We start from the raw sequence: 24192 nt of genomic DNA, 5'->3' as shown, positions 1-24192 counted from the left end.
ACCATCTGTGGGCTGAGCGCTCCAGAAGCAGCTGCTACTACTGCTGATTCAGTGGCTCCCAGGGCCTGTTCCTGGTTTGTGGGGGGCTGGTCTGTGCTGGCATGGCCTATGCTCCACTCTTACCCATGTGTGACAGACCTTTCCTGCCAACGTTCTAAGTTCTCTTTGACTGGAAAATTATTTTGCCCCGTCCTTTTGTGGGTTCTGCCACTCTAGAAATTGTTTTATGGCATTATTTAAAGGTATTTGAAGGGGCTTTGGGGAGAGCTCAGGTGAATCACTGACTTTTCTCCACCATCTTCCACTCCCTGAAGTCTTGACCTTCTTTTACTCAATAATCTCCAAACCAGGAATTCTGCAGATTACAATGTTAGAAGGTTGTCTGTTCAGGCAGCCTGACATCAAACTTAGAGTGCAATACACAAATGGAAGAAACCCAGAGGTACACAATGAACTCTCAATTATCCATGGGCAGTGTTCAGTTTCTGGGTTATCCAAGACATTCATTCATTTCCTGTGTTTCCCTTGTCTACATGAACATTGTGCTTCTCATCCAAAAACAGAATAGAGCTGGATAGCAAATTTAAATTCTGCCATTTGACTATTGGAAACAGCTTACTTATTCCTGACTGACTGATTAAAAAAGCATTTATTAAGTGCTCTTTTTGTGCATAGAACTGTACTTTGTGATAGGGCTACAAAGAGTAAAGTAAGATAGCCGCTGCTGTCAAGGAGATACCTTTATAATAGGGAGATACAATACATATGGAAGTTTTCAGTTGAAAAGATCACTGGAAAGGCTCTTGGAGTACAGTGGGTAAGGCAGATGATAATTCATATTCTTTAGTATCTTTTCCATCAATAAAACTACATATATTTCTGATGCCGAATCATTTGACAATGCCAGGGACTCTGATGGTGAGTACTTTATTTTCCGAGACTTCAATAGTTGTGGCTGCTGAAAAGGTGGTCCTACAATACCCACAGAAGTAGTAACCAAGGATGCATATCCACATATGTTCCTTCCCTGGATAATAGCTGTGGGGGCCAATGATCAAGGTTCACTGTTATTTCCAGTGCTCTTACCTTATTTGCCTATGGGTGGTGGTTGGGTGTGTCCAGCACTGAATGGAAAAGAGATATAAATTGATGGTTGGCAAAAAGCCTACTGATTATCTGTGGATTTAAATTATTCCATTCAATAACAAACATTTATTAAATTAAATTATTGATGCTACCAATGTCCCTCTGACCATAATGTTTAGATCAGTTTATATAAAATATCGACAGCTCTTCTTTATGTAAAATCCCATAATGGTAAAGTTTTGACTAATCTCTCTATTCCAGAGCATATATGAAAAGTATGTTAATTAAATAGTTTTTCTTTCTTTATCATAGGATGATAAGATATAATATTGGAAAGAACCTTGGAGTTCATGCAGTCCAACCCCCATATTTTATAGATGAGGAAACTGAGGCTCAAGGTCACATACAGACAGGGCAGCAAAATTGGGTAGTGGTCTTTCTGTTCTATCGCAGTGCTTTCTCTATCTGTAGTTCTCTCTATGGAAGTGTTTTCCACAGTTCCCCAGATATAAGCACAACAGGAGAAAGTCATTTCAAGAAACCTTCACTGTTGCGTAGCTTTGTTTTGATGCTTTGTCTGATGTTCCAGGTGAAAGGGAAGTAGGCAAGAGGTTGGACTGAGTCAGGAATAGGGTTGGGGGAAGTGAAGTCTCAGGCATTTTCCCTTAATTTGGAGAAACTTAACTAAATTTTGAAAGGGAGACACTCTAGCCTCACATTGTATTCTATTCTTGACTGGAACAATGAGAGCTTCCTGTGGGAATTCTCAGTTCACCTTAATTCCAGGGCTGTGCATGATAATCACAACAATAATAATAACTCACATTTCTATAGTGCTACAAGGTTTACAGAGCACTTTCCTGAAGGTAGCCTTGAACAACAAAGGCTGGGAGAATTGAGGAACCGTGTGATCAATGTTCAGGGCCACAGGTGTTTAAAAGGAACTTTAGGCCAAAAGAAATTCAAGCACTGACTTTAAAGAAATGCAGATGAAACACACATCCTTCTTCTCCCCATTTTTTGTTCCAGGCATCCTATCACTTTTGACCTGACATGGTGTATATCCTGGATATCTCTCATTCATCCCAGAGTTCCTTTCTATTCAGTTGTCTCCTCCTCCTTCTCTATCTCATGGAGCTGAATGCAGGTAAGATGTGTTATTGTCACAAAACAACCTAAATACCCCTCCTTCATTATTTTGTCAGTTTCACAATTCATTCTTCCTCCATTGCCCTGTCCAACAGCCGAAAGCTAGGACGGTCTTCAGAACTGTAATTTAAAATGTGGGAGTCAGCAAGTCTCACTCAGGACATTTATATCAGCATTACAACCTATGACCATCCTTAACTAGCCCTTATTAAATCATTCATTTGGTTAATGTATTGGCTAAATCATACATTTATTCTGTAATCTGCCCTTTCCATTGCCCTCATCAGTGTGCACACGGTTAGAAAGTCATAGGCCATTGAATCTAAAGCTGAACAGACCTCAGATATCATCTATTCCAGACGACAACAGACCATAGTCTGAGGGTCAGATCTGATCCCCTGCAAGTTTTTATACTGCCCACAACCTAAAAATGGTTTTTACATTAGTGTAAATGGTTGGGGAGAGAGGGAGTAGAAAGAGGCTCAGGCCTGGAAGGTAGTAAGATTAATCTTTCTGAACTCAAATCTGGCCTCAGACACTTACTAGCTATGTGCCCTGAGGCAAGTCATTTAACCCTATTTGCCTCAGTTTCCTCATCTGTAAAGAAAAGCTCAAGAAGGAAATAGCAAATCATTCCAATATTTTTGCCAAGAAAATGACTGTACAACAACAGCAAAAAAATTTTTACACAAATATAAGACAAAGATTTGGCCCTTGGGTCATAATTTGTCAATTCTTGATCTAGTCCAACTTCCCTCATGAGGAAACTGAGTCCCCAGAGATATAAAATGATTTGCCCAAGGACATAAAGGAAGGAAGTAATGAAGCTGGGATTCGAACTGAGGTCTTTTAACTCCTGAAACTGGTTTTCTTTTTACTATACCACATGGTGCTGTTGTTGCCCAACTTTCCTCTGTTAGAAACCTGATCAACAAATTCACACTAAATTGTTAATGACTAACAATCATTTAATATCATCAAATAATTGTCCACTAAATTATGAATGACTTTGGTTCCAGCAACTCATGCTACATCGGTGTGAAAGCATCTGCATGCATGAAATGATAAATCTTTTCAAATTTTCAAATCACGCTACTTTTAGCAAGAGGAATGACATTACAAAAGAGGTTAAAGTTTAAGGCTAGTACCCTTCAAGTAATACCAAGAAAACAACCTTCCCCTCTCTTCCCTCAATTAAATACCTAACTGGATATGGTATTGTGCTTGGAGTTATACAGAACAAATGACCTGATGTAAGCTTCCTAGGTGCTTAATTTATGAAAGACACACCATGATACAGAGAGATATATGGGATACCTACCAACTGTTAAATATGTACCACCTGGGAACATCTCAGACAAGCTATTCCAAGTTCAACATACTCTGGAGGGTCCATATCCATGTATTCACTTTCATTAATTAGCTGGAGGACACAATTAGTTCAAAAATGAAATAGCTTAGTAAGATACTAGAAAAACATGTCCTCCATAATGTACCCACTGCATTCCTTCAGAAACATTTTAGGGTTTCCCTTTCAACAAAACACTAAGGAATATCCGAGTCTCTGAGACTCCCCTATTTTTCTCAACTCTGAGAGATTATTTATGGTCATATAAGAAAAATGAACAGAAGGAGAAAAGCCAAGTGAGAAACCACCTTAGGTAATTCAAGGCATGGCTATCCACCTCAGTGATATAAGAAAGGAATATGCAATTACAGTACCTACTATGTGCCAGCATATATGCTAAATGTTTTACAAATATTATCTCATTTGAGTCTTACAATAACCCTGTCAGGTAGGTGCTATTATTATCCGCATTTTACAGTTGAGGAAACTGAGGCAATCAGAGGTTAAGTGACTTGCCCAGGATCATAGCTAGTAAGTATCTGAGGTCAAATTTGAACTCAGATCTTCCTGATTCCAGGTCTAGAACTCCATCCACAGCACCACCAGCTGCCTGGTCATATATCTCAAGCTAAAAGAGACCTCAGAGGGCACGGAATCTCTCATTTTACCAATAAAACAATTGAGGCTCATGGATTTGCCCAATATCACAGGGTTAGTAAGTGTCAGAAGGGGATTTGAACCTAGATGCTCTGAACTCAGGGCCAATGCTTTTTCTGTTGTACCAGGAATAGACGTATGTGGTTAGCAATAAATTTTGAGTCACATACAAATAAAAAGTACTAAACACACTATGAAAAAAAATGTTATATGATTGAATTCTAGGGTTCTGTTGGGCAAAGAGACATTAAGGAAAGTCATCAAGCCTCTTCTAGTAGTTCTGGAAGGGTTTTTTGAAGAAATAGAACATCAGGAGATACAATCTCTATTGAAGATTCACAGTATATTGGGTGATGATCTAAGTAATATCGGAGAATAGTGGAGAAATAGGAGATGTGATCTTTGTGTTCATGGAACCTATACACTACAGCATTTGGGGGGAACGTGCACACTGCCGTGTTCCCCATATCCCATATGAAAAAATATATAAATTAATTTGCAGCAGAGTGGGGTTGGGCCTAATTCTGGCCAGTCCCCTTGTCATTTTTGCTTGATATTGGAATGAAATGAGACTCTTGCAACTTATTCAACAGTTGACAAAAGAAGTTTTACAATCATAACAGAAGGGGAAGGGAAAGGAAGAAATAGTTATATAGTACCTTCTATGTGCCAGGCACTGCACTAAACAGGTTTTACAAATATTATGTCATTTTGTCTTCACAAAAATCCTGAAACGAAGGTCTTATTATTATTCCTATTTTTTACAGACTAGGAAACTGAAGTAAAGTTTAAGTAACTAGCTTATTCAACAAAGATATTGTTGAGCAGACCCTGAGTTGGTTCAGCTGAGTAAAGCAAATGTATATGGAGTCCCTTGTGGCTGTTTTGTACTTGGTAACCAGGAAGTGATATTAATAATCTGAGCCATTAATCCCTCAAACCAATCAAGTCTCAAAATGGTTTCAATGCCTATTAAAGGAAACACTAGCCTAACTTGCAGGAGGGAGTGGGTATTGCTCCCAATAGAGCAGTGTTGCACAACATACAGCCTGAGGGCCCCTTGTGGCCCACCAAAGTAGCCCAAGGGTGGTATGTTGTGCAGGCTTGCACTACAAGATGTGAAGTGCCAGGAGAACACAAATTAAATGAGTGATTGGTGCAATTCACAGGGATATCTTCATAGAGGTGAGATTTTAGTTGGAGTTTTTAAAAAAACTGAAAGAAACAGGTTGGTGAAGAGATGAAGAGGAACATATTCTAGGCAGAGACATGACCTGTGGAAAAATATGGAGGCAGGAATAGGCACATTATGTTCCAGGGACAGGAAAAGCAGGTTGGCCTGAGTGGAGCATAGAGGGGGTATCTGCAGGCATCTTAACAGATGAATCAAGGGGAAAAAATCCGGTGGGAAGTTCTAGAAGGCTAGACTAAAGTATTTGGATTAGATATGGTGAGAAACAGGGAACACTTGTAAGTTCTTAGGTAGAGGAATGATATTCAAAGTTTTTTTTAAAGTACTTGTGTGATGGCTTCTTTATTGCAGAAGATGGATTGGTGATTGGTCATAGAGAACCAATTCTGGCCATGGTTGGGGAGGAGGTGGAGTTTCCCTGCTACCTACCTTCCAAATTGGATGCAGAAGACATGGAGATACGTTTTTTCCGGAACAAATTCTCTGAAATTGTCTTTATCTACCAAGATAGACAGGAGCTATTCAACAGACAAATGGTAGAGTACCGGAACCGGGCACAATTAATAAAGGATTACATCCAGGAGGGGACTGTGGCCCTACGCCTTTTCCACATTGTCCCTGCTGATGAGGGTCAATATGGATGCCTCTTTCAATCCAAAGACTTCTCCAACAATGCTACCTGGGAGCTGGAAGTTGCAGGTAGGAAATCAATTTTCCTTGAAGAAGGAGACAGAATGAGATAAATTGCTTTGAAACTCTTTTGAAAGGGAGCTAGGTTGGTCATGAAGACATTTAATGCCACTAAATGCAAAAATAGGATTCTAAAGAAATATAAGATATTATTCCAAGTCTTAGGAAGGTCACAGCCTAATTATAAGAGACCCCCACCTCCACCCAATAATGCTCACATGTGCATGTATGTGCACATACACACATTCACACACAGAGTATGAGGTAAAACAATTACAAAGTAAAATGGGTAGAAAAAGTGAACAAATTAATGAAAAATCATTTATTAAGTGCTTGCTCTGTGCCAGACATTGTGATAAACACTTGGAATACAAATACAAATCAGAAAAACAGCTCTTACCCTCAAGGAGTTTACATTCTATCAGAAGAAGAAAACATATAGGGTAATGATGACTAGGAGCAGTGTTTGGGACAGAGAAGTCAGAAGGATGGTGTTCGGAATCATAGGGCATAGCTTTTCCAGGAATGGTAATGTTTTGATTGTGGTTCTCAGAGCTAGAAGTAGAAAGGGGGAGGGGGAGGAGGAAAGCATGCATGTATGATATAGAATGGCACAAAAATGGTTGGGAAGGAGCTTGGTGAGTCTGGCTCTGGGCAAAATGAGATATTAAATGCTTGCCAGTAAGAGTCCCAGGATATGAGCTCAAGTTCCTAGTCAGTGCTAGAGGCTGAAGGTCAAGAGTGTGGCAGCTTGAAAATGATGGGGGAGTGAGGTGGTAGATCAGGGCAAATGCATTTGATAAACTGTAGTGCAAATTGAATATGTGATTATTGAGAAAAAAGTGAATTTGCTTGGATTTCCTTTGTTTTCCCAGGACTAGGCTCAGATCCACATATCTACTTTGAAGGTTTTGAAGAAGGAGGCATCCAACTGAGATGTAATTCCGAAGGCTGGTACCCCAGACCCAAGGCAGCATGGAAAGATTATCAAGGGCAACAACTACCCTCTCTATCAGAAGCTATAACCCAGGATGCTCAGGGACTTTTCCACTTGGAAATGTCTGTGGTGGTCAAAGAGGGAGCCCATAGCAATGTGGTTTGTTCCATCCAGAATACCCTCTTAGTCCAGAAGAAAGAATTTACAGTTCATATAGCAGGTGAGTGGAAGGAATCATCATTTTCATCTTAATTGTCCTCATTTAATGAATAATTTACTTTAAAAAAATTTTTTTCTTTATGTAGTATTTTATTTTCCCTCAGTTACATGGAAAACAATTCTTAACATTCCTTTTTAAAACTGAGCTCCAAATTCTCCACCTTCCTCCCTCCCCAACTCCCATTGAGAAGGTGAGCAATTCAATATAGGTTACACATGTGTAGTTATGCAAAACATATCCATAATAGTCATGTTGTGAAAGAAAGCATAGACAAGAAAAAAAAATCTCAAGAAAAATAAAGTTTAAAAAAAAGTATGCTTCAATCTGTATTCAGATACTATCAGTTCTTTCCCTGGGATGGATTGCAGTTTTCATTTTAAGTCCTTCAGAGTTCTCCTGGATCACTGCATTGCTTAGAATAGCTAAGTCATTCATAGCTGATCATCTTACAATATTTCTGTTACTTTGTACACATTACATTTCACTTTGTATCAGCCATGCAAGTCTTCCTAGGTTTTTCTGAGAGCACCATGCTTATCATTTCTTATAGTACAATAGCATCACATCATAATCACATACCACAATTTGTTCAGCCTTTCCCCAATTGATGGGCATCCCCTCAACTCAGAAAAGAGTTGCTATAAATATTTTTGTCTGTATAGGTCCTTTTCTTTTCTTTTCTTTTCTTTTCTTTTCTTTTCTTTTCTTTTCTTTTCTTTTCTTTTCTTTTCTTTTCTTTTCTTTTCTTTTCTTTTCTTTTCTTTTCTTTTCTTTTCTTATCTCTTTTGGGATACGGACCTAGTAGTGGTATTGCTAGCTCAAAGGGTATGCATGGTTTTATAGCCCTTTGGGCCTAGTTACAAATTGCTCTACAGAATGGTTGAATCAGTTCAAAATTCCACCAACAGTGCATTGAAGTCTCAATTTTCCCACATCCCCTCCAACATTTGTCATTTATCTTTTCTGTCCTATTAGCCAATCTAATAGATATGTGGTGGTACCTTAGAATTGTTTTAATTTTAATCTCCCCAATCAATAGTGAGTTATAGTATTTTTTTCTTTTGGTTATAGATAGCTTTGATTACTTCATCTGAAAACTATTCCATATCTTTTAATCATTTATCAGTTGGGGAATGGCTCTTATTTTTATGTATTTGACTCAGTTCTCTATATGTTTGAGAAATGAGGCCTTTATTAGAGAAACTTGCCTCAAAATTTTTTCAGTTACTATTGCTAATTGTATTTCATTCTATCCTATCCCCCCCTCTTTATTCTATTCTTTCTCTCCTTTCACCCTGCCCCTTCTTAAAAGTGTTTTGCTTCTGACTACTTCTTCCCCCAATTCTATCACTGCCCCCTCCTCCATTCTCTTATCCTCTTCCCCTCTTCCCCTCCTGTAGGGTAAGATAGATTTCGATACCCAATTAAATGTGTATGTTATTTCCTCTTTGAGCCAATTCTGATGAAAGTAAGGTTCATTCACTCCCTCTCAACTCCTTCCTCTTTCCCTCCACTGTAAAAGCTTTTTCTTGCCTCTTTTCTGTGAAATAATTTACCCCATTCTACCTCTCCCTTTCTCTTCCTACCATGGCATTCCTCTTTCTCACACTTTAATTTTATTTTTTAGATATCATTGCTTCATATTCAATTCATACCTGCCCCTTCTTATCTCTATATATACTCCATCTAACTACCCTAATAATGAGAAAGGTCTCATAAGTTACAAATATCATCTTCCCATGTAGGAATGTAAACAGTTTAAACTTATTAAGTCCCTTCCCTTTCCTGTTTACCTTTTGATGCTTCTCTTGAGTCTTGTATTTGAAGTCAAATTTTCTATTCAGCTCTGGTCTTTTTATCAGGAATGCTTGAAGGTTCTCTATCTCATTGAGTTTCCATTTTTTTCCCCTGAAGAATTATACTCAGTTTTGCTGGATAGGTGATTTTTGGTTGTAAGTCTAGCTCCTTTGCCCTTCAGAGTACCATATTCCAAGCCCTCCAGTCCTTTAAGGTAGAAGTTGCTAAGTCTGTGTTATCCTGACTGTGGCTACTTGAATTGTTTCTTTCTGGCTGCTTGCAATATTTTCTCAGGGAACTCTGGAATTTGGCTGTATTTGAGGAGGTGATTGGTGGATTCTTTCAATTTCTATTTTACCCTCTGTTCTACAGTATCAGAGTAGTTTTCCTTGATAATTTCTTGAAAGATGACGTCTAAGCTCTTTTTTTGATCATGGCTTTCAGGTAGTCCAATAATTTTAAAATTATCTCTTTAGGATCTATTTTCCAGGTCAGTTGTTGCTCCAATAAGATATTTCACATTGTCTTCTATTTTTTTCTTTATTTTGATTTTGTTTTATTGTTTCTTGATTTCTCATAAAGTTATTAGCTTCCATTTGCTCCATTCTAATTTTTAAGGAATTCTTTTCTGTTGGACCTCTTTTCTAATTAGCCAGTTTTACTTTTTAAGGTATTCTTTTCCTCATTGGCTTTTTGGACCTTTTTTTTTTAACCATTTGATCTAATCTGTTTTTAAAGTGATATTTTCTTCAGTATTTTTTGTGTGTCTCCTTTACTAAGCTGTTGACTCATTTTTTTATGATTTCTTACATCATTCTCATTTCTCTTCCTAATTTTTCCTCTACTTTTCTTACTTGATTTTCAAAATCCATTTTGAGCTCTTCTATGGCCTGAGACCAATTCATATTTTTCTTGGAGGGCTTTTGTCTTTTGAGTGTATGTTTTGATCTTCCTTGTCACCACAGTAACTTTCAATAGTTAAGAGTTTTTTCCCCTTGCTTGCTCATTTTCCTAGCCTATTAGTTGACTTTTAAGTCTTGGTTAAAGTAGGACTTTGGGTGGAGGGTGCACTGTCCCAAGCTTAAGGGGTTTTGTGGAGTTGTTTTCAGAGATATTTCTGGTGACCTGTAAGTTTTCAGTTCTTCCAAGATGGTATGATCTAAGGAGAGATGTTTACTACTCTCCTGGCCTGTGCTGTATTCTGTGAGTGACCATAAGCACTCTTTTCTGCCCTGGCATTGTGACAAGGGTGCCTGCTCCACTGTGGCTGCTAGCTCTGCTATGCTAGAGCTCCTCCTCACCCTGGGACTGCCACCCACAACTATGACCAGACCTGAGTATGGGCAAAGCAACAGAATCCTGCTTCAGTGCTAGCAAAAAGACCCCTGTAATCTCCTTCTGACAAGTTGTTTAATCCCTTTACCATCTATGGGCTGAGAGCTCCAGAAGTAGCTACTGCCACTGCTGATTCAGTGGCTCCCAAGGCCTGTTCCTGGTTTGCTGGGGTAGGGGCTATGCTGGTGTGGCCTGCACTGGACTGCTCTCCTCTCTCACCATGGCGCAACAGACCTTTCCTGCTGACCTTCCAAGTTGTCTTAGGCTAGAAATTTGTTTCCCTGTCTTTTTGTAGGTTCTGCTACTCTAGAATTTGTTTATAATCACTTTAAAAAAGTATTTGGAGGAGTTTGGCTCTGCCTCCTTAATAATAATTTTCTTCCTAATTATCATCATACTAAAGCCTTCATAGAATTAAGTGTGCCTAAAACAGTGAGTGAGGGTGTTTGGGCACACCCTGGGAGAGCATTCCCATTTGACCCTTTCTCACTGCTCTATAAATACCTGTGGTTAAGTTCTTAAGTACATATGTAACCACTTGGGGGAGCTTGTGAGCAAGTTTAGACACGTAGAATCCCATAGCTGCTGTGATAACATTGCTATGTCAATCAAACTCGTGTCTGAAGGTCTCTAGCAAGCTAGTGGGAGAATTCCCACTTTTCCCTCTCCCCTTAGAGGTTAATTTTTAAATGCATAGGGAAAAGCCCTAAACTTCTCATTGAAGTCAAGGCGATATTTATTGTTCCGCATAATGTTTCTTTCTGTACTCAAAGTCTCCTTTACCTCAGGAGAGGTGTTTTCCGCCCCCTTGGGTAAGGCTTGTGAAAGTTAACATTGCATTCTCTTTCTCTGCTCCTCTTTGCTCCAGCCCCTAAACCATCATTGCCTGACAAAACTTGTCTCTCATCTCTGATATGAACAATTCCTATTCTCAGTGCTCCCCTACCCAATCCTGTCTATATCTGTACATTAAGGTATTCCCACTGAATAGCCTGGTTTTTTTTTGTTGTTGGACAGAAAATTTTTTTTTATCACATTTATTGGCTTAGGGAAGAAAGTAACAGCTAAGGGAAAGGATTAAGCTTCCAAACCCCAAGCTGCCTTTTCAACAGCATATTGGGATTAAATAATAGCAAGGAATACAAAAGTGAGGGTGATTCAGGCAATAAACAGAAAGGAGCTCCCCCTGCTCTAGGGATAGGAGGGAGGACAGGGGAAGGAAGGGAAAGAAAGACAGTATGGCTTGGTGGTTTGTATAGAATGCCTGGTCATGATAGTATCTACCACACCAGATCTCCCACTTCTTACTATGGTTTCTCTGTTGCAATTCTCAACAGTCATGGGGGTAATTTGACCTGATTCCCCTTCTAGCCCAGCATGGCTTCTTCTACAGCTATTTGGGATGGCCTCACATCCTCCTTCTTACCACAAGCCCCTTTAAACTTAAGGTTGGGGGCAGATACCCAAACTTGAGAATGCTGGGTAACCTACCCCACAGCAGGTAGATTCCCTCCCCCATGTCTTTTGAGTCATTCTCTCTCTTTGGGCAAAGACAAATGCAGGTTATATTCCTTAGTAGGTCGAGAAATTTTGCAGCCCCTTGCAAAATCTGCTGAGGTATACTTTACCTTTGTAAATACACTCACATACACACAAATATACACACATACATACATACATATATATATATATGTGTGTGTATATACATATATCACAATCTTCAAAATAAACATCAGCACTTAAGGGAATAAAGATGACAGTGATGTCAATCCTAGCTTAGTAATGACGACAAACCCTTTGTTGCATATTGCAGATGTATTTTTACCCAAAAATTCTGCCTGGAGAGGAGCATTCATTGGAACGTTCATGGGGCTAGCTATCATTCTAGTGCTCTTCATGATTCTGGCATTCTATTTCTTCCGGAAGCAACAGAGATCCAAAGGTAAAATGGCAATTCCAGTTTTGGCCTCACTCATAAAAAAAATAAAATAAGGTGGTGTGCACCAGAAGTGCCTACAATGTACTATACAAAGAGGACAAAATATGAGAACAAAGTATGACAGTACTATAAGAGTAATAGAGATTAGGTAGAAGGAAAATGAATTCTCTCCTTGAAAGAAGATTTGACCAGTGTGCTTTGGGAAAGGCTGTCTGGGTTACAGGAAACCTGCTACTGGAAGTTATAAAGAAGACAAAGATTACCTTTGGATATTTCAGTGCAAAAATCAGTTGCTAATAAACAGGGATTCTTAACCTGGGGTCTGTGAACTTTAAAAAAATAGTAACTGTATTTTAATGTAATTTGTTTCTTTTGTAATTCTATGTATTTTATTTTATAAATTTAAAAACATTATTCTGGGAAGGGGTCCATAGATTTCACCAGATTGTCGAAGGGGTCCATGACACACACAAAAAGTTAAGAACCTCTACTTAAAAGAATAGCCTATGAAGATCCAGAATAACTTTTTTTTTAAAAATCCTCTCTTTCTTCTTCCTAGAAAAATTGAAGAAAAAATCAGAGAAGGAAAAAGGTAAATGGAGGCAATAACATTTGGGATAGCATCCTCTTTAGTGAGGAAAAGGAATCTTAGATATTATTTAATTCAAATCTCTCATTTCACAGATGAGAAAGCTGAGGCCTAGAGCAAGTTCATGTTCATATAGATAATTAGCGACATTTGGTACTAGAAAAAGATGGCTATTAAAGCTATGTAAGTAGTATGGAAAAAAGACAAGGGTCAAAAATGAATTGACTGAGCAAAGGGTATTGGGAGCAAGATTGTTATTTCTCCTTTCCTTCTGTTACTCCTCTCACTAGAATTTTTTTCTTCCTAATATATAGGCTATAACTTTCCAAGACAGTAACAGAGCATTTGCCCAAGAGCATGAGAAACACACTTATCAACATGTTAAGACTCTCATTGGACTAAAAATATCAAATCTGATTTTTCCAATATTTTGTTTAAATTTGTAATTTCCTTCTTGTTGATCTTTCTGATGTTTTTTAAAATCAGTATTTGTTAGATTATGTCACTAGACCGACCTCTAGCTCTGTTACTCTGGTTTTCATGATTCCAGAGTAAGACAGCCTCAGTGGTCTTAATTCCTAAAATACCCAGCTGGTGGCTTGACACTACTGGGATTTTCTTAGGCTACTATAAAGAGTTGTCCTATCTTGCTAATATATTTTTCTTTTTATTTCTCTTTCAGGAAAATTCACAGCTGAGCTGGGTAAGTTCTTTGCTTGTTGGACAATAAGTCAGAGAGAAAAGAATAAAATGGTTTTAGGTCCAGTACCTGAAAAAAAAACCGGGATGGCATTCTATGTCATTCTCCTGTAATCATTCTATTATTTAAAACATTGATAAATCGATTAAACAGTAGGGGCAGTCTTACCAATAGGTAATATAGCATCATTTAAGGCATTGTGAGCTCCAGGAAGTCTTTTTCAAAATATCTATCCATTTAGATCCTACTAGCAGCTCAAATTCCATCATTAGAAATTAATTCCTTTTTGTTGCTATATCCTTTTAAAAATGCAAATATTTGATGAGTTTTGACAAAATGTCTGAGTGAGCATGACTAAGATCAATTTTCTTCTATCGTCTCAAAAAAGGAAATGAAAATGTACCAGATAAATAAAGGAATAATGAACAAAAAGAGTGGTTAGACAAAAATCTCAGAGGAAAAACTTTGCAGGAAAAATAACAGAGAAATGAGTAAACAAAAGAAAAAGAGAGGTCAGGGCAGGTAGGTGGCACAGTGGATACAGCACCCACCCTGGAGTCAGGAGGACCAGAGTTCAAATCTGGTTTCAGACCAGACACTTGACACTTACTAGCTGCGTGACCCTGGACAAGTCACTTAACCCCAATTGCCTAGTGCAAAAAAAAAAAAAAAGGAAAGAAAAGAAAAGAAAAGAAAAAAGAAAGAAAAAAGAGAAAAGAAAAAGAGAGCTCAATGCAATGAATAAATACTGCGGGTGAAAGAAATCAAGGAGAAATCTACAGAAGAACAAAACTACAACAATGAAGGCTATTCCCTCAAAAGAGAGGCTAGAGACCTATCATATGAACCTCTAGTATGATTCAGAAACTCAAAGAAATAAAGGAAGGCCTGGTATCTATAATAATAAATGAAGAAAAATAAGATCTTTGAACAAAAAATACAAGTGACACCTTAGGAAAAAAACCAGGGCAAGTTTGTAATAAAACAGTAGACTCTGGAGTAAAATGAATCATGTGGAATATGAAAATGTGAAGTTGGCAGAACAAATAAGAGAGCAAAATATTTAAAAATAGCAAAGTTAGAAAGGGAGTTCACAGCACTAAAAACCAAAGTAACACAGCTAGAGGTCAGTCTAGTGATATAATCGAATAAATATTGATAAAAATAAAGATAAAGATAAAGAAGGAAATTACAGATTTTTTAAAATGTTGGAAAAAGTGATTTGATATTTTTAATTCAATCAGAGTCTTAGTATGTTTGCATGTGTATTTCTCAGCTATTTGGAATTTTTACAAAACTTAAAGCATAAAAAGTAATAATTAAATTCAGATCTGCAGAAAAGCTATGTGTATCTTTTAAAGATCATAATACAATAAAAATGTATTCAAAAAAGGAAAATATGGACAAAAATGTAGGTATAAATGAGGATTAAAATAAAATCATAATAAATTAGCAGATCAAAGTACAAATGATAGAAAATAACAACATCTGCATTAAAAAGAATACTAACAGTATGATAACAAAAAAATTGTGGGATGATGCTACAATGGTTCTAAGAGGACACTCCATATACCTAAACATATACATACATATGTATGTTTGTATGTATGTATGTATGTATGTATACATACACATATACACACACAAATAGGAAAAAAGAGGGCCCAACAAATGTAGCATGCAATTAGTAAGACTAGAAAAATAACAAATTACTATTTTCAAAACAATCATAAAAGAGATTTTGAAAATTCAAGGGGAAATGAACAGAATGGTAAATATTATCCAAATGAGCAAAACAAAAGAGCCATTAAAAATTCAGCTAAGTGGCTCAACTGATAAAATACCCACCCTGGCCTCAAGGGAATTCCAGTTTAAATCTGGCTTCCGGCAAGTCACTTAACACCATTGTCTCAAAAAAAAAGTTTTTTTAAAAGTTCAGAACATCAAATTTTTGGTTTTGATACCAAAAATGACAAGGGAAATTTTGCACCAAATAGAAAAGAAACAAAGACAATTATCAGAAACTACTGTGCCAGATTATTGCCAACAAAACTAAAAGCTTAAATGAAATTAATTTAAGCAAACCGCCCCCCCCAAAAACCCCCATGATATCCAAATTTATAAAACAGTAAATAACTTAGTCTTAGAAAGAAAACATGGGCAAGTCACATGAATAATTTCTATAGAACAAACTCCAGCACTAGTCAGATTTATAAATGAATTCTATCAAATAGTTAAACAAAAATAATCCATATTTTCCAAATATGATGAAATCTCCCTAACAAACTTTTTCTAAGAAAGAGATAGCGAGGTGGATAGAGCACTGAACTTGGAGTAAGTAAAACGCGATTTCAAATATGGCATCAGACCCTGGGCAAGTTGCTTAATCCCATTGCCTAGCCAAAAAAAAAAAAAAGACAGAGAGAGAGAGAGAGAGAGAGAGAGAGAGAGAGAGAGAGAGAGAGAGAGAGAGAGAGAGAATACAGTTGAGAAATTGAGGTCACAGGAGGTTAAGAAACCAGGTAAATGTTAGGGGTGAAATTTGAGTGCTGGTTCTCTGACTCTAGAGCCAGTGATCATTCCACTGTGCTACTTTAAATGAATTTATACCAATTAACTAAACATTTAATAACTAAGATATGAGTGAATTACCAAATGCAGAAAGGTGCTTGCTTGAGAGCAGTCTTTGCAGCAAAGAGGAATGAAGGGCACAGGAGAGTGTAGAAATAAGAAAGGCTAATTTTGCCAGTTTAAAACAATAAAATTTTAGAGCTGGAGGGAGCCTTAGGGATAATCTAATCCCTTCATTTTATAGATGAGGCAGCCAGCAGAGTTGGCTTACTAAAGGTCAGACATCTAGTTAGTGGCAGAGCTGGAATTACAACTTCTGTCTCCTGAGGGCCAGGGTGCTCTTAACACTATATCACATTTCCTGTTACTGTGGAAATAGTGAGTGGAAAGAAACCCTTACCATAGATGTGCTGGAACCAGCTCTAACCACTCTCCAGCTGATTGTTAAATTTTCAATGTAAAGATTTTTATCTCAGAAATTGGCAACCACTACAAATCAGGGCTTGATTTATTGTTTTGTTGATTGTGTAGACTTAACAAAGTGATAAAGAAAATGTTAATAATGTAGACTAAGCTTAAAAGAGTATTGTGCACAGTTCTGTTTTGTTTTTTGCATTTTTTGGAGACTTGGTTGTTAAACATTGACCAGCACACTCCTTCCTGCAACTCCAAGTTCCCAACAAATTGTGAAGTTTTTCTTTAATGATCTTTGATGACTTCTTCCTTTTCCTCCTTCTGAACATTTTTTCCTTCCCTTAAAAACTCTCTTTCCAACAAGTCTTAAGTGATTAGTCTGACCACCAAAACTTCCAGGAAGTATGTTTGATGTTACTAAGACCACAGTAGGGCAGGTAGGTGGTGCAGTGCTGGGACTGGAAGACCTGAGTTTAAATCTGGCCTTAGAATCTTACTAGCTGTGTGACCCTGGGCAAGTCACTTAATCCTGTTTGCCTCAGTTTCCTCATCTGTAAAATGAGCTGGAGAATATCTTTGCCAAGGAAACCCCAAATGAAGAAACAACTGAAAAATGACTAAACAAAGACTATGGTGTGAACTCATTTTTAATGGGATACCCTTCTCTATCTACAGAGTTCTGGGAATAAATATGTAATGATGGAACTAAGAACTCTTCAGCACCTAGGTCAGAGAACAATTTTTGGCAAGCTCCTTCCATCCTAGGTGATTATTCTGGTTTCCAAGGCTTATTTAGTTCTGAGTTTGTACAGGTCCTGGTCAGGAAAAACAAATCACTAGCAGCTCCTTTAAAATGAATCTGATCATTGGGGAATGAAGGTGATGTGAAAACAAAATATATCAGTAAAAATTTAAATAAAAAACTAAAGTAGAAAACAAAATGAAACCTGACCCCTTGGGAAAGGCACTAATACCTTTTTTTGTTTTAAGGCAATTGGGATTAAGTGACTTGCCCAGGGTCACGCAGCTAGTAAGTGTCAAGTGTTTGGTCTGAGACCAGATTCGAACTCAGGTGCTCCTGACTTCAGGGTGGGTGCTCTATCCGCTGTGCCACCTTCCTGCCCTGACCTGTCTTTTTCTTTTGCTCTATCCACTGACAAATACTCTTGAACAGTGTTTGATGGGTTACTTTTAGACTAATACCCTCTGCAGATTTCTACTCTTCAGCAGAGCTACTGTTTCCAGGCTGGGACTCCTGAAGAGGGCCTATAGAACAATCTAGGAGCAGTTAGGTGGCACAGAGCACTGGCCCTAGAATCAAGAGGACCTGAGTTCAAATCCGGCCTTAGACACATAATACTCACTAGCTGTGTGACTGTCGTCAAGTCACTTAACCCCGATTGCCTCACTAAAAAACAACAACAACAACAAAGTAACAGAATGATCTAGACTTTTTCCCCTTTTAGGGGGAGGGTTGGAGGAAGAAAAGAGGGGAGGAACGGCAGTGGACAGCAGAGAAAGGAGGAGAAGAGATGGGAAAGGATAGTGGACAAGGAACATCAGTGCTTTTAGATCTTGGAAACTCTTTTCCTTGGCTTTGCACCCTAAGAATATGCCCTTCTGGCTTTAGAAAGGTCCTCTTGTCCTAAGGAGCTTGGTGAATTGATACATTTCTTGTTTTGTTTTATAGGTAAGCTTCAGACAGAAATTGGTGAGTGTTCCATCTCAGATCTACTTCATACCTTTGAATATTTCATTGTGTTTGGGGTCAGCCAGTTTACATGCCTGTTCAGCATCTTCCAACTGTCAACATCTCTTGAGTGTGAGCAGAACGAGGCTGCTAGTATGCGTGAAATAGGCAATGAGTATACTTTTATTCTTACCTCTTTCCTTTGTTGTTTTCAGACTGGAGAAGGGCAGAAGGACAGGCTGGTGAGTGATTCTCTGTCTCTCTCTCTCTCTCTGTCTCTCTGTCTCTCTCACTCTTCCTCTCTCCCTCCCTCCATCCTTTCCTTCCTAACTTGGCTCAAAATACTTTCCCTATCCCAAGCGTTCTCTAATGAATGCCTCCTACTCTGACAACTTTTTTACTCTACAGCAGTGCCACATGTCTTCTATGTGAATTGATAGGGTCATAGACTTAGAGTTTGAAGAGCCTCTAAAGATCATTTAGTCTAACTGCCTTATTTCATATATGAAGGAATTGAAGCCCAGAGAGATGAGGTGAAAGTTTATTTATTTGAATTAATTTGGATGTATTGCTTTGTAAACATTCTCAAGATATTTTCATTTATGTTGTTTTGGGTTTGCAACTAAACCATAAACTTATGGAGAGCAAATCTGTCTTCTTTTTCTTTTGCATTTTCTTACAGCATTTGTATCAAGGATCTGTATAGTCAGTGGCCACTCCAATGTTTCTCATTTATTCAACAAGAAAAAAAATTGTCAAGTGCCTGTTGTGTGCCAACTACTTTGTCTTGTACAAAGATATATGACATGACTTACACCTTCAAAGAATTTACAATTCAGTAGGGCAAGTGATATGCACTCAAAAACCCTATCATGAGGCTTTGCATAATAACTGACATAGTGTAGCACTTGAAGGATTCATGATTTTAACCATGTGGACACTCCCTATACTATAAAGATGGCAAATCCCACTTCATAGCTTTTGTGAATTGCTATATCTCCCCTCTCAAAAAAGTATTGATCATTGAAAGACCAACTTTCTTATAATGAAACTGGCTGAACTTTGGTAAATTTGACCTTACTCATCAGATCAAGTTTATATCTTTCCAGTGTGGTGGGACCTTCCAGAATCTGTGCTTTTAATTAGCATAGTCTTTGAAAACCTAGGGTCATCTCAAAAATAGAATGAGCCTTAGGACTAGAACTTAAATGGAGGATAAGTGTCAATCTAAGTGTGAAGAAAGTGCAAAAAAAGAAGGACAAACATTGAGGTGTTATATAAATGCAGGTGGTAGTGGTGATGCTGGTGGTGATGTAGGAGATGGTATTAGAGTAGGACCATTAGAACGGGAAGGTGGTGACTTGAGGTAGAGGTGGGGATTGGGAGTAAAGCATATCCATGTAGAACATTACCTTGCTACTCATTCACTAAATGTTCCTCTTCCCTAAATCCATTATCTTTCCCCACTCATGTCTCATTTGAGGATTTATTTTGTCTGGAGCTCAAGCACTTGAGCCTTTCCACTCCTATTCTCTCCAGAGTTATTAGCTAATATTTCTCTTTCTCTGTTTTCAGAGTGGAGAGCAGCCAGAAGATATGCAGGTAACCAGAGCATATGGATCATGTTTTTATTTTATGTAATCTAACTGTGCCTGCTTCATGATATATTAGATGACAATATGTATAGCACCTTGCAAACCTTAAAGCACTCTGCGTGTGTGTGCGTGTACATACAAGCAATGATGATGATGACTATTATAGTACTCCATCACAAGAAGGTACTCAATGAATGCTGCTTGATGGTTAGGAGTCATAGTAATAGCTAACATTTATATAGTGCTATATAATTATTATCTCATTTGACCCTTACAACAACTCTATGAAGTAGGTTCTGTTATTTATCCCCACTTTACAGATAAATAAACCAGGCAGGCAGAAGCAAAGTAATTTGCCCAGGGTCTCCCAGCTAGTATCTGAGGTCAGATTTGAACTCAGGTCTACCTGGCTCTAAGCCCTGCTCTCTATTCACTGTACCACCTAGCTACAGTTAGTAAGAACTTAATCTCAAGCAGACAATGAGAGAAAGATGGTAGCAAGGTCTGTGACCAAGTATGGGTGTGCATATGTGCACATGCACAGATACTTAGAATTGGAATGTACCAGAGAAATAAACAAACTACTTCAACCTATCCATGAATAGGAATACCCTTTGTAAGCCCCTTAATATTAATCAATCAACATATATTAAGCACCTGCCTCCACTTGAAGACACTCACTGACAGGGAGCCTACCACCTGTGTAGTTAGGCCCTTACACTTTGGACAGCACTCATTTTTAGAAAGTTTTATTTTAGCTTTACATCGAGTTGAAATCAAATTCCCTGCAGCTTCCATCTGCTGCTTCTCATTCTGCCTCCTGGAGGTTTAAGTGGAACAAATCTATTCCCTAGCCTGCTTAACACCTTTCTTTCATATATTCAAAGGTGGCCTTCATGCTCCTTAGTCTTTCTCTTGTTCAGGTTGAACGTGCCTGTACAGGTATATATAAAAAATGTGTGCATCTGTGTAATACATCTACATACACACTATATCCATATTTATTCTTACTCCATAGATACCTTATGATTTTCTGCTATGGTCTCTCATCTCACATCCTTTTTTTTTAGATCAGCTCTATTTTAAAAGCATAGAACTTTAGCTCTGTGACATTGCATGGGGGCAAAGAAATATGACTCAGACCTAAATCCACAAAAGGTTTTAGTGTATGTCATCCTAGTCCAACACCATCTCTTGGTTCTTGAATACACAGGCATTCAAATAAAGACAGAGTGGGAGTCCCTGTTTATTACCTTCAAAGAATCAAAATCGAGCTACTAATGTACTCCCAGCTTTAGGAGTTAGGAAATGAACAGGTGTTATTTTCACACATAGAGAAATACCTAGGATTTTTGCCTCTGGGGCAAGGGGAGTTGGGCAGGTTAGAGCGGAGAGAGGTTTTACTGTCAGGTAAAGGAAGTACACCTCCTGGCAGCATGAAATCTCAGTCTACACAGATGAATATATGGTTATTCCTGGGGTGAAGGTAGAGGGTGGGTGTGGGAAGCTTATTCGAGATATGGTTTTCAGGAAAGAAATAGCACATCTTGGGGTAGGCTGCTTTAGAGGGCAGGACTGAGCAAGGGAGAGGAAACACAGCCCCAGTTAGTGCTGTTGGTACTCTCTAAATAGCCTGCCTTGGGTAATGCTGTCTTGGTCCCACTCTGGTTAAAATTTTGCGTATGTTGCAAACAAGGAGAAAATGAGACCCAAAGAAGGAAATAAGCTTACCCAGGGTTGCACAGTAAAATGAAGAGAGAACCAGAAATCACAATTTAAAAGTATTGACTCCCTGCAGCCTTCTCATAGACCAACCCTATTCCTTTCTATACAGTGAATATAACTCTGGATTCGGATACTGCTCATCCCAGCCTTAAGGTCTCAGAAGATGGCAAGAGTGTTATCTATTGTGATATAAAGCAGGACCTTCCAGATGGCCCTAAGAGATTTGAAGACCAACTTTGTGTCCTCGGTCAGGAGGGTTTCATCTCAGGGAAGCACTACTGGGAGGTAGAGGTCGGGGAGAAAAGTAGGTGGTTCTTGGGGGTGTGTTACGACTCTGTGGAACGCAAAGGGACAGTAAAGCTATGCCCTGGGACTGGTTACTGGGTGATAGGGCTGTGGAATGGCTGTGAGTATTTTATTTTCAATCCTCACCGAGTATCTCTAACATTGAGAGTGCCCCCCAGGCAAATAGGAATCTTCTTGAACTATGAAGCTGGAAAGGTTTCTTTCTTCAATGTGACTGACAACTCCCACATATTCACCTTCACTGACAAATTCTCTGGGACCCTTCGCCCCTATTTTAGGCCCCGATCTCATGATGGAGGAGAACGGATCATTCCTTTGACCATCTGCCCATTTCCTAACAAGGGTGATAGAGTAGATGCCAAAGATGATGATGATTGTGACACCTGGTTACAACCCTATGATTTATCAGAGAGCACTGAAAGTGAGTAGTAAGGGTCCTTAAGATCTGGGCAGGATACTTTCTCAAAATGTGCTATCTAAACTTTGGGTAAATCTCCATTGTTTAAGTCTCCTAGAAAGCAGTAAAGCTTATGTAAGCACATAAATACTCTATAGTCAATTCAGAATTATCTATGATCATGGAAGACAGGAGAGCACATATTAACTGGAGGGCATTCTTCACCTCAATTTAGCTAATACTTTAGGTACCATCTTCTTCTAACTCTCCCAAAATCTCTTTTAGTAGAGTTGCTCATGGATAATTAAAACTTCTATATCCTTGTTCCCCACCTACTCCCAGACATGCCCATCCTCTGGTCATAAGTCATCACTATGTCAAAATAGCAGGAAACAAAATGGAAAGAAAAGAGAGAGGTATGAATATTCATGTTATAATCACTCTCTTAAATACTCTTAATGAATCAAAAAGGAACTGATCATTCATAAGCAACTATCTTATAGGAACAAAATGGTTATTACTTACATAACATATTGTGGATTTATTTTTAAAAGAATGTCTATTGCTAAATGCTTGGTAATAAGAAAGCTAAAAATAAGTAAAGGTATTTTTTAAAAGCTTGATTTTGGGACTTATTCAAACAGCTATTCTCATGTTCTTAGTGATCTCATGTGGAATATTTAATCACGTTTTGCTGTTTACATTATAATCAGATGAAACATTTTTAAAAAAATGTTAATGTGTGACTACCATGGAACTCAGAAAATAAAATTTTATTCTTAGAATCATTTACTTTGGTGCCATTTTTTTTTAAATCTCTCATCATTGAGCTTCCATAACACCATTAGCAAAAACAAATGTAGAGTTGTTCCTTCAAAGAACAGAAAACAACCTAGAGCTGGTGGACTGATGATTTTGCTTAGCCTTTAGAGAATTCATCTTTTCCTTAGGATCCACCTTTGTGTCTTAAAAATAAACAAAAAGTATTGCTGCGATATAGAAGCCAAATGTAAATTGAAATAATCTTTAAAAAATTATTCATGGTGGGGCAGCTAAGTGGTACAGTGGATAGAGATCTGGCCTCGGACTCAGGAGGACCTGAGTTCAAATGTGACCTCAGACAGTTGACACTTACCAGCTATATAACCCCAATTGCCTCACAAAAAAAAGTAAAAATTAAAATTTTAAAAAGTGTTTAAAAAAATTATTCATGTCCTATTTTAAAGCACCGGGGGATTATCTTTAATGCTGGAATATAAAGGCTATATTTCCTACAATTCCACCCCCTTTACACACATACCTCTTCCCATGCAATCAGGCAAATTAAGTCTATTCCTATCTAAAACCAAGGAGAATTCAATTCAACAATGTAAAATGTTTATGTGTTTCTCTTATGCAGTACACACATCATTTGATCTTTGTTTCTTTCAAGATTAAGACTACTAGGTATAATAATACAGAGCAAAAGTCATCACTTGCAATATTGTTCAGTGCCCCCTTGAGGAATACTGAAACTTTAGGGAAAATTGAGTGAAACTGGTGCTAGCTGCCAAGGACATGATGGGTCTTAAAAGGAATTTAGTCATCACAACCTAAATATTAAGTGGGCCTGGGGAAATGCCTGCGGATAGGGAGCAAGGAAATTGGAAAATAAAGAATTTAACATAAACGACTCTACTGTGCTAGCTGGGTGCAGTAGTGGGTTTGATTTACAGAATATTTGAAAAGTCTAGGGCCATTTTAAAGTCTAAGGCCATTGGGTATTCCCACAAAAGGGTAATAGTATTCCCTGTGCTGATGAATCCTAAATTCCCTTATCTGTAAAATGAGAATAGGAATGTAACACCTGCCTGGG

General features: G+C 38.1%; 1 protein-coding gene across 1 annotated transcript in view; it reads left to right on the top strand.

Annotated features, from left to right (window-relative positions):
* Positions 1-23125, top strand: part of BTNL9 (butyrophilin like 9) — a 32540-nt gene extending 9415 nt beyond the window's left edge. The window contains exons 2-11 of the mRNA XM_020978882.2: positions 2116-2233; positions 5784-6131; positions 6998-7279; positions 12225-12353; positions 12910-12942; positions 13622-13642; positions 18315-18335; positions 18530-18556; positions 19890-19916; positions 21744-23125. Of these exons, the coding sequence (XP_020834541.1) occupies positions 2140-2233; positions 5784-6131; positions 6998-7279; positions 12225-12353; positions 12910-12942; positions 13622-13642; positions 18315-18335; positions 18530-18556; positions 19890-19916; positions 21744-22369 (1608 nt within the window). The 5' untranslated portion in view covers positions 2116-2139 and the 3' untranslated portion in view covers positions 22370-23125. The remainder of the gene's footprint in view (positions 1-2115; positions 2234-5783; positions 6132-6997; positions 7280-12224; positions 12354-12909; positions 12943-13621; positions 13643-18314; positions 18336-18529; positions 18557-19889; positions 19917-21743) is intronic.
* Positions 23126-24192: the final 1067 nt, after the last annotated feature.

This window comes from Phascolarctos cinereus, unplaced genomic scaffold (assembly GCF_003287225.1).
Source record: "Phascolarctos cinereus isolate Bilbo 61053 unplaced genomic scaffold, phaCin_HiC Scaffold_5;HRSCAF=322, whole genome shotgun sequence".
Taxonomy (NCBI): Eukaryota; Metazoa; Chordata; class Mammalia; order Diprotodontia; family Phascolarctidae; genus Phascolarctos; species Phascolarctos cinereus.
This window is presented reverse-complemented; position numbering and strand designations above follow the sequence as displayed.